Raw genomic sequence first — 10,589 nt, forward strand, 5'->3', positions numbered from 1 at the left:
ATAATAACTAATGAGTCATTATAACATTTAAAAACTTGAATTAATATAGGTAGATGATATAATCACTATTGCCTATATATTTAACTATTTAAGTTTATTATAAAAATAGGTGCTTATTGTAAATATTTCTGTTACAGATTGTACAAATTAAAATAAATATGTTAAAAAATTATAAAAATATAGCACTAAAGCCTACGTTAATATTCTAATGACATTATTGGTATTGATTATAATTATATTTTATACAGGGCCAAAATAATAAATTATTTAAAATTAAAATATTCAACCATTAGTATTTGATTGGAAAAAATATGAACATTCACCGATAGTAAAACTGTAAAAAAGCTGTTAGTAAGTAGGTACCTACTTCCATACTAGTAATGTAGTAGTATACCTACACGGCCAAAACTAGGCTTATCAATTTAATAATATACTCACCTGTTCCACCTGCTCAAATAATATTGTATCGCGCATAGTAATAAGTAATAACCTATTTTATTTTTATGTCGAGGGCATGAATAGTTCCATAAAAAGAAAACAAGTACAACAAGTACAGTCTTCACATCTTATTCTTAGATCCTAGGAAATAGGAAAGTTAGACTTATATAACAATATCGACAGGTAGAAACAATGATAGTTGATGGTTTTTAGGTCCTAGGTATTTTTTTTGTTGAAACATGTTCGCAGACCGAGTTGAAAAAATTCACAGCTTGTCAGTTTGATCCAGAATATATTATGATTATTAAACATTCTATTTACACATAGTCTGTTCAGTTTGTAGCTTGCCGTTTATAATATTCATCTTATATTATTATTTAAGTCATTAATCCACACAATAATCATTGTTTATATGTTACACTTTACACTTAGTTAATACAAGTTTACAATTCAGCATACAGCAATGTCAAATGTTTAGATAATGTGTTATAGTTTTTAGTTTTTAGTATTGCGAGGGGTACGACTGCAAAGTGCAAATCATAAACATATGGTAAAAAAACGCGGGAAACCTTGTGATACTATCATTATATAATCATTATTCATTATGCGTTTCCCGCCACTACGTCAGTTATTGCAAATTTCATGTCCGGTTTTTTTGTGTCATTTATTAACAGTTAATAATTACTCGGGGTCGGGGCTAAGGATAAGCTATACCGTTAAACTATTACTACTGAATTCATTCTGTTGTAACGGAAACATATTTGGCAAGGTATAAACCAACTGCCCCGAACACACGTCAATTATTGATTTATCACAGACCCTGTTATAATAGTATCCATTGTACGTTGTTATCCAGGTATTGTCCAATTCTACGAAATTCTCCTGTCGGTGTTTTTTAATCAAATTAGTTTTAACCGTGCTTACGAACCTTTACAGTTTACAATCATGTTCGATGCAGGAAAGTTGAACTCAAAACTGTTCGTTAAAAAGCGTGGTAAGTATCGATGTATTTATTCTATTATTTATTAGTAATTATACACAATTTACCTACTTATTATAATATCGGTATCTACATAATCAACATAAATATGAAACTTGATCAATTTACATGTTAAAATTTGAAAAAGTCTTCCAACTCATTCTAGTGGTTGGTATATTAAAAATGTATACCGTTACCTAGAAATTTCTAAAAATCATAATTATATAACATGTCTTACTGTATAACAAAGTCCTTCGATAAATTAAATTTTAAATTTTCTTATGTTTAATCTATAATCTTTGAAATGTATTTGTTTAGATGGACGTATGGAAGAAGTAATGATGGACAAGATCACGTTACGAATTGAACAATTATGCGATGGCCTCAACATGGACTTCATTGATCCGGTTAAATAAAATTTTTGAAATAAGTTAATTTTATCACGCTCTTTGAGAAATTATAAAAAAATATAAGTTAAGAATAAGTGAAAAGTGATTGAAATTGTCATTCAGAATGTGTTTTGAAATTTATCATTTATTACAGTAATCGCATCTAGTTTTTACGTTGCGTGTGTTGATAAATTACATTATGGGTGGTAGTATCAAACTAGTTCATAGCTATATTGTCTGTTGTATTATTGCTGGTATGCATTTAATCATATTCTACCTTCTCCAGTCACAAATTATTGTAATATCTATAGAACATTATAAATTTGTTAACACTAATAATTATGATCATTGTTCTTGGTATATTTGACAATATAACTTATTAAATGTCTGCAGTCTCGTTATGACAGCATTTATATGACCATACACAAAAATAATGCATGCAATTGGTGATAACAAATGATAAATTTCTAAAGACTAAGTTTGAAACAAAATTCAAATGACGATTCTAATTGAATAATTGTTCTTAACTCAGTGAATTATATGAATTCCAAGGATTATTTTTAAATTTCCTGATGAGCTTGGTAAAAATTCTTAACTGTATTTTTAATTATTATTTAATAATATTTATGAAATATAAGAAAATTAGTTTCTTCCAAAGCCACAAATGGTTTTATTTAACTATAATGATAAATATTTAAAAAATATTATTGACATAACACTTTATTAACCATATTTTTAAATAATAAGTACTAATTTTTCTAATAGATTTTAAAAAAAAAGTTTGACATTACATAAGAGGTAATTTCTTAAAATATTATCTAATTAAAAAGCAAAAATATATATTATTTGCTTTAACCAATTGCAATCCTAAAAAAATAAAATAATAATAGTTCTTTTTGAGCCATCGTGCCACTGTATGAATCTATTTTATAAATATTTACATTTCTAGAATTTTTAAAAATTTTTCTTACTACAACAATAATTTACAAAGTTTAAAACTGAATATAAAATACATAAGATTTATTCTATGATTTTTTTATTTTTTGTAGACTTTTATGGAAACACATTACAGTGCAAAAAAATCAATTTATTCGTACAAATCTACAATTGTTTTTTAGATTTTTGCTGTTTATATGCATTTTTAAATTATATTTTTAATTCTTTCTTATTTTTCTATTGAACCTTATACTTTTTCAACTAAATTTATAGTTTAACAGTATTATAGTTGATAAGAAAATTAATATTTTACTAACTGTTTAATTTTTTTTTAGCCTGAAATTACTCTACATGTAATTGGTGATTTATGCCCAGGTATAACTACTGTACAAATTGACAATTTAGCTGCTGAAACTGCAGCTTATTTAACAACTAAACATCCAGATTTTGCTGTACTTGCTGCACGTATTGCAATTTCTAATCTTTACAAAGAAACTAAAGAAAATTTCAGTGGTATATAATTTATTCTATTATATTTCTATACATAGTTATTAATATTTAATATTGGATTTATTATATTATTGCAGATGTAGTTTATGATCTGTATAACATGCCCAATGAACGAAATAAAAGCCGTATGCCAATCATTTCAGATTTTCATTATGATATTATCATGAAACATGCTGATCGTTTGAATAATGCTATTAAACACGATAGAGATTATGCTTATAGTTATTTTGGATTTAAAGTAAATAATAAATTGTGTAAATATTCTTTTATAATTTTATCATATGTTATATTATTTTTATGGATACGTTTTCAGACACTCGAAAAGTCATATTTATTAAAAATTAATGGTAAAGTTGTAGAACGTCCTCAACATTTATTAATGAGGGTTTCAATTGGAATTCACGGTGAAGATATTGACGCAGCTATAGAAACTTATGATTTAATGTCATTAAAGTATTTTACTCATGCTTCACCAACAATGTTCAATGCTTCTACACCTAGACCTCAACTCTCAAGGTAAGAATAAAATATATTTTATTTATATTAAATTTTCCTAAAATGTTGGTTTAGTTGTTTTTTGGTGGCTAATAAATCAGATTCATTGGAAGACTTTGGTAAAACAGTTAAAACATGCGCCAAAATTTCTCAAACTGCTGGTGGTATTGGTGTACATCTCCACAATGTTAGTGCATCTGGTACAACATGGACCAAGTATCCAAAACATGAATCACATGGTCTTGTTGAACCGTTAAAAGTTCTTAATGATTTAGCGCAATATATTGATCAAGGTGGAAGGGTAAGTTTATTTTAGTTAGTTGAAATTTGTTTTTTAAAATATATTTTGATTTAATAGAGACCTGGAGCGGTTGCTGTTTATATTGAGCCTTGGCATGCTGATATATATACTTACACTGAATTACGTAAAAATACTGGTAATAAAGAAGAAAAAACTAGAGATTTATTTTTGGCTCTTTGGATACCTGATGAATTTATGAGACGCGTTGAGGCAGATCAATCTTGGAGCTTAATGTGTCCACGTAAATGCCCTGGTCTTTCAGATGTCTGGGGTGATGATTTTGTAAAACTTTATAAAAAGTATGACTAGTATTTATTATTTAAATTTAAATTTAACTATTATTAGTTATTTATACTACAGTAGAACTCCGATTATCTGGACTAATTAATGTCAAGGGTGGTCTGGATGATTGACGTATGGTATATCTAAAGTTATATAATTGTATGAATATATTGTATGTATTGTATGTATTTATTATTAATATATAATATGTAATATGATTTAAAATTTATAACCATAAACAATTAATTGTATTATGTATTTAACTGAAGCAAAATAAGATTTAATTATAATATGTGACATATTTTAAAACCAAAAATAAGCTGACTTGGTAAATTATTATTTTATTTTGAAAAAAATATCTCGTCCGGATGATAGGCTTTCGTATAATCAGAGTTCTACTGTACAAATTTAAAACATCAATTGATTGTTAACTAAATAGTCTATACTTATAATTACCAAAACTAGCTACTGATCTTTAAATCTGAGCAAAGGGGTTAATGAAACAATTATTTATTTATGGTTTATTTTTTATTTTTTTTGGTTGTATTTGATATGTTTTGTATACTTTGAAAATAGTAAACAAATTTTAATTTTTAACATTGAAGATGATGCCCAATTAAAAGTTAGTTTAGGTGGTATTTTAAGTACCTAGCTTAGTAAAGCCATTCATATGTTTTATAATTGTAATTCAAATTCTAACTACATTCATTATCTAAACTTGTATATAATTAAAACAATCTAGTATCAAACATTTTTATCAAACTGATTAGTTTCTGATATAAAATTGAGTTTTACTCAAGTGAACGAATGTGCAATAACAATATTGCTGTTAATCCTAGCTGTTATTTATGCTTAAGCCGTACAACCATCTCTGCAACTTACCATATTATATTATTATATATTTACACTATAGTACTAAATAGTGTAGTATTTTATAAATTGATGGTTAAGTTTTAATCTGTGATACAAGTTTTCATAGTTAATAACATATATTGAATATTTTTGAAACGGATCTTTTTAAATAAACAAATTCAACATTTTTCTGCCATTCAATTTTTTTTCACGTACCCCATGAGATCATCTCACGTATCCCAGGTTGAGAACTGCTGTTTTATGCAGTTTTCACATAAAATTTCATAACACAACTAATGTTTTTGGTATGAATTTTATTTAACATGTCACTGCACTGTTTTTCTTATAATATAAGTATATTTTAAAATATTTAATATTGTCTCTATTCAGTATTTATAATAATTTATGATTGAATTCATAATGGTAAGGTTCGCTTGAAATAATTATTATTTATTTTATTGCCGTAATAAAGAAACATATTTATTACCTCATTCTATAATTTAAATACAATTTTAATTAAATTATTTACAACTTACATCATACAAAAAAACACATTTCTAATAAAAAATATAAATTTTACTACCATAGGTATGAAGATGAAAAACTTTACAACAAACAAGTATCAGCAAGAGAATTATGGTTCCGTATTATAACTTCTCAAATTGAAACTGGTATGCCGTATATGTTATATAAAGATGCATGCAATGCTAAAAGTAATCAAAAAAATCTTGGTACAATTAAGTGTAGTAATCTTTGTACCGAAGTCATTCAATACACTTCACCTGAAGAGGTTAATAATCATATATTTTTATTATTAATTATTTTATTAGGTTAATTTTATTCATATTTATATCCTTCGTTTTATTTGATAGGTTGCAGTATGTAATCTAGCTTCAATTGCAGTAAATATGTTTGTAAAACCTAATGGAGAATATGATTTTCAAAAACTTTTAGAAATTACTAAAATTGTCACAAAAAATCTGAACAAAGTAATAGATGTCAATTTTTATCCTGTCAAAGAAGTAATTAAACTTATTAAATTAAAATCTAGTAATATCTAAGGTTTGAGATTTCTTGCATTTATATGTTCTTTTTTTTTTTAATACTTGCAGACTGTTATTGGTAAGATGAAAGTTATTTTTATAAAATAAATAATTTAAATACAATTTTTTTTGCATATTTTATCATATTAAAAAAAAATCATATTTGAATATTTTATAGCACATTAGAATATTTTTCACTTTTTTCAACTTCTCATTATCATCATTTTGATGGCTAATTATGTGTTAAACATTTAAAATTAATTTTCTAAAATATCTTGACGTACAATTCTTCGATTGTCTTTATCAGTAATTGAACAAATTTTTGTTGATATATGAATATTTTTGTTTATTGTATTCAATAAAATCACGATTAAAAACTTCCTATCATCTTAATAAAATTAGTATGTGTTTGATACTTGTGTTTTGTAGTTATTGTTTCTGCCATTTGTAGATCAACTAACCTACCTAATTCAGTGTATTTATTCAAATGCTTAGTTTAAATTTATGAGTTTAAAAATTCCTAAAATATTTTTCATTCTAAATAATTTATTTATTCCAACTTATTTTTAAAATTTTTTTCTTCTGACTTTTTTTATATAAAAAATTGTAGTCGCAAGTCTTAAGCATGTTTTGATCATTTGAAGTGCTACAAATCTCAAACCTTAATCATTAATATATATAACGTTTTATTCACTTAGGCTGAAACTTCAAATAAACGACATCGTCCTATTGGGATTGGTATCCAAGGGCTTGCAGATTTATTTTTATTAATGAGGTTTCCATTTGGTTCTCCTGAATCACGAATACTTAATTTACAAATATTTGAGACTTTGTATTATGGTGCGTTAGAAGCTAGTTGTGAGTTAGCTGAAAAATATGGAACTTATTCATCTTATCAAGGATCACCAATTAGTCAAGGAGTATGTACTTTAAAATATAACTATTTATATATTAATTAATTTTTATTATTTTAGATTTTACAATATGATATGTGGAATGTAAAGCCTAGTAACCTCTGGAATTGGAAAATGTTAAAAGAAAAAATTGCTAAACATGGTGTTAGGAATTCATTGTTATTAGCCCCAATGCCTACTGCTTCAACAGCTCAAATTCTTGGAAATAATGAATCTATTGAACCATATACCACAAATCTATATTATAGACGTACTCTTAGTGGAGAATTTAGTGTTAGTAAATTGTATAATTTTATTATTATTTTATTTTTAATTTATCTTGATATTCTAGGTAATCAATCGCCATTTATTGAATGATCTAATTAAGCTTGACTTATGGAATGAAGATATGAGAAATAAATTGATTTACTATAAAGGGTCAATACAGGTAAAAATTAATATTTTGAAAATAATTTAATCACTGATATTTGTACTTAAACTTAAAATGTTTGTTAACTCAGAAAATAGAAAGTATTCCAGACAATGTTAAAGAATTGTACAAGACAAATTGGGAATTATCTCAAAAAATCATATTAGATATGGCTGCAGATCGAGGAGCTTACATTGATCAATCTCAATCATTAAATATTCACATTGAGCAACCAAGTATTAGTAAAATATCATCCGTACACTTCTATGGATGGAAAAAGGTATGTTAATTATTTTAAACAATTTTAAATATTTCTACTATTATATTCACTTGATTTTATCAGGGTTTAAAAACTGGTATGTACTATTTGCGAACTAGACCAGCTGCCGATCCTATACAGTTTACAGTTGACAAAAGTACACTATCTAATAATGTTGCAATTCAAACTGAGAAGAATGATGCACTAAATATGCAACAATTGGTGTGTTCATTGGAAAACAAAGATGCTTGTATGATGTGTGGTGCTTAGATTACTGTGATACATTTGGTCTGTACAATTATTGATGTACCTAATAATGTTCATATTCTTTATTTATATGGTAATATCACATTAGTTTTATTAGAATTATTTTTCAAACTTTTTTTTTTTATATTGTATATTAACTATAATTTATTATCTGTGGTATATTGTTTAATGTGTTTACAAGTAATTGGGAAGTATGTAAAAAAAAATATCCCAATTCATAAACAAAGTTGTATTATTATTTTATCAATTATAATTTTTTACTTCATACGTCATCGACTTAATTATTTTTTATTAAGAATGGTTAGGTTTTTTAACCAATTTTAATTCTTTTCTACTCGTATTGTTTTATTATTATATTTTTTCTTTTTTTAGTAATTCAAGTCAATATTTTGTTTTCAATACTGTTTTTATTTGGTTCAGCTATAAAATACAACTTAATATTGAATAAAAGTACTCTTTGTTTTTTCGTCTGATATTTACGGTAAGATTTGTATCATAGTATTTAAAGATAATGAGAGAAGAATTAAATGACTATTATTTTGTGTTATGATTTTTATTTTGTAAAGAGAAATATTTTGGTTATATTTTTTAAAACAATAAAAAGAATTGAAAAAAGTTATGAAAGAGTTGGAATATGTATGTAGTTGTACTTACTTTCTAGTTTTTAACAAAACCGATTAAAAGTCAAAATTCTTGAAATCTTAGTACAAAGTTTCTCAAAAAGAGAAAACACTTAAATCGTTCAAGAAATATTGACTAAATAAAAAAACATTTGGGTTAAACCATAAATAGCTTTTCAAGCTTTTATGAAACATTTTGTATTTCTATGATGGTTTACTAGCTAATTAAAGTCAACTAAAAATGTGAATAACTTCGTAATTCTAAAATAACAATGAAATCCTAATACTTATAATATAATATCTAGCATAATATGCTATTTGTAGCCACTAGATTCTGTGTATTAATTAGAGGGTCAATCAATGCCGAACAACGAATATAGTACTAAAGATAGTAAAATGTATGCTAAGTACCTATAGACGCTTGTGTTGTATGTTTATTATTTTAAACGTCGAATTCACGGTATACTAAAGCCAACGCTTTTTGACAGTCTTAAGCTTATGAAAAATGGGGAGGAAAAAGAAAAACGCTGATTATATCATTGTAAATTTGACCCAAACAGTAATTACACTTAGTTACAATATGTACAATAAATTATGATCCAAACAGGTCATAAAATATATTTTTAAAAAGGCCGTTTTTTATAAGATTGTTTTAGACAGAATTTCATTGTTCATAAACAAGGCTCAGGAGTCGAGACTTATGCATTTGCATATTCGTTCAAAAAATAAATAGTAAAGACTGATTCAATAAATCTGTTTTGCGTATTTTCGATTTTATTTTGTTTTTTTTTTTTTTACTAAATAAATACATTTTAAGCAAATATTATTATTTTTTTTTTGATATAAAATTAATTTTTACATATGTAAAATTTATCAGAAAAATCATTCGTTCAAATAAAACAAATCAATTTATAAATTTTTATTGACATGATACCATTGGTTATATAAAATAAAATAAATAGTTGATTATACGAAAAACATAGATAGTATCCCGAATTCCAGCGTAAACATTAATTATCAAAAAGAGATTTAAAAAAAATTAGTTTGAATAGAATTTTATCTATAGGTACATATAATTTAAAAAATATCCCAGTACCATATTATATTATTAAAACATTTAATTTCATGGTGATAAACTTTATTAGCTAATATACCGATATATTATGCTAACGGTACATATACATTTTTTCGTATCGTAAATTCTTTTGCAATTTAAATTAAGATGTACGTTTTTGTCTTATACGTTGTCATTTTATAATGATAAAATATAGTAACACGCCGCGGTATCCTAGATAGGTGATTTTGTTACCTAACTACCCTTTTTATCATAAGATTTTTTTGACATCTCATCATTATTGTGATGTTCTTGTTGTGCATTTCAATCATACACTTATAACGCCTGTACATTACATTCGACGTGCTTATTATTCAATTTGATATCTATTTCAACACCAAGACAGTTATACACTAAATGCATGATTTCATTTTTAACGCAGGTTTTCCCTAGGAACTGATGCAAGCAAGGAATTTCATTTTTAGAAATAATACATTTTTCTGAATTATTATTCAAACAAATTTGAATATAATATGTGCTTTCAAAACATACCTACAATGTATACCATCATGTTAAGTATATTTATAAATTTCGGACACTTTAATAAGTTCTGCTTAAAAAATTACATTTCTATGTTTTAGTTTTAAAATGTTGATAATTTCCTAAAAATTGTACTTCTGAAATTTTGTAATATTAGTTAGGTATATCGTAGTCTTTGCAATTCGAATGACACATTACACTTGATAATTAGTTGTAGCTGACTTTAGCAAGTTGCTTTATTTTTATTATTTCACTAAAAATTAGCATTTCACTTAAAATAGTTTTATATACAATTGCTAAT

At 25.4% G+C, this 10,589-nt stretch overlaps 1 protein-coding gene across 4 annotated transcripts; it reads left to right on the forward strand.

The window, feature by feature from the left end:
* The first annotated feature begins 1,027 nt into the window (after positions 1-1,027).
* Positions 1,028-8,201, forward strand: LOC112595771 (ribonucleoside-diphosphate reductase large subunit-like). Of its 4 annotated transcripts, none has more exons than XM_025341083.1 (15): positions 1,028-1,207; positions 1,375-1,432; positions 1,736-1,824; positions 3,078-3,255; positions 3,330-3,490; positions 3,566-3,768; positions 3,823-4,048; positions 4,106-4,347; positions 5,771-5,972; positions 6,055-6,204; positions 6,924-7,145; positions 7,200-7,412; positions 7,471-7,566; positions 7,640-7,828; positions 7,892-8,201. In XM_025341083.1, exons 1-15 carry the CDS (start codon positions 1,043-1,045, stop codon positions 8,075-8,077), a joined length of 2,580 nt encoding a protein of 859 aa, XP_025196868.1. In that variant the 5' UTR covers positions 1,028-1,042; the 3' UTR covers positions 8,078-8,201. The 4 variants fall into 4 exon arrangements, with proteins under 4 accessions (XP_025196868.1, XP_025196869.1, XP_025196871.1 ...); XM_025341084.1 differs by having other exon boundaries at positions 1,114-1,294; positions 7,892-8,077; XM_025341086.1 differs by having other exon boundaries at positions 1,114-1,278; positions 7,892-8,077.
* The last annotated feature ends 2,388 nt before the right edge of the window (positions 8,202-10,589 follow it).

Source organism: Melanaphis sacchari, unplaced genomic scaffold (assembly GCF_002803265.2).
Source record: "Melanaphis sacchari strain LSU unplaced genomic scaffold, SCAv2.0 Contig2_pilon_pilon, whole genome shotgun sequence".
Taxonomy (NCBI): Eukaryota; Metazoa; Arthropoda; class Insecta; order Hemiptera; family Aphididae; genus Melanaphis; species Melanaphis sacchari.

What these genes read in the sequence shown, in the direction of transcription:
- LOC112595771 (XM_025341083.1), top strand. Translation starts at nt 1,043, where the DNA reads ATGCGTTTCCCGCCACTACGTCAGTTATTGCAAATTTCATGTCCGGTT. An exon ending in ACATGGACTTCATTGATCCG is followed by an intron (nt 1,825 to 3,077) that starts GTTAAATAAAAT and finishes ATTTTTTTTTAG; the next exon opens with CCTGAAATTACTCTACATGT. An exon ending in AACTAAAGAAAATTTCAGTG is followed by an intron (nt 3,256 to 3,329) that starts GTATATAATTTA and finishes ATATTATTGCAG; the next exon opens with ATGTAGTTTATGATCTGTAT.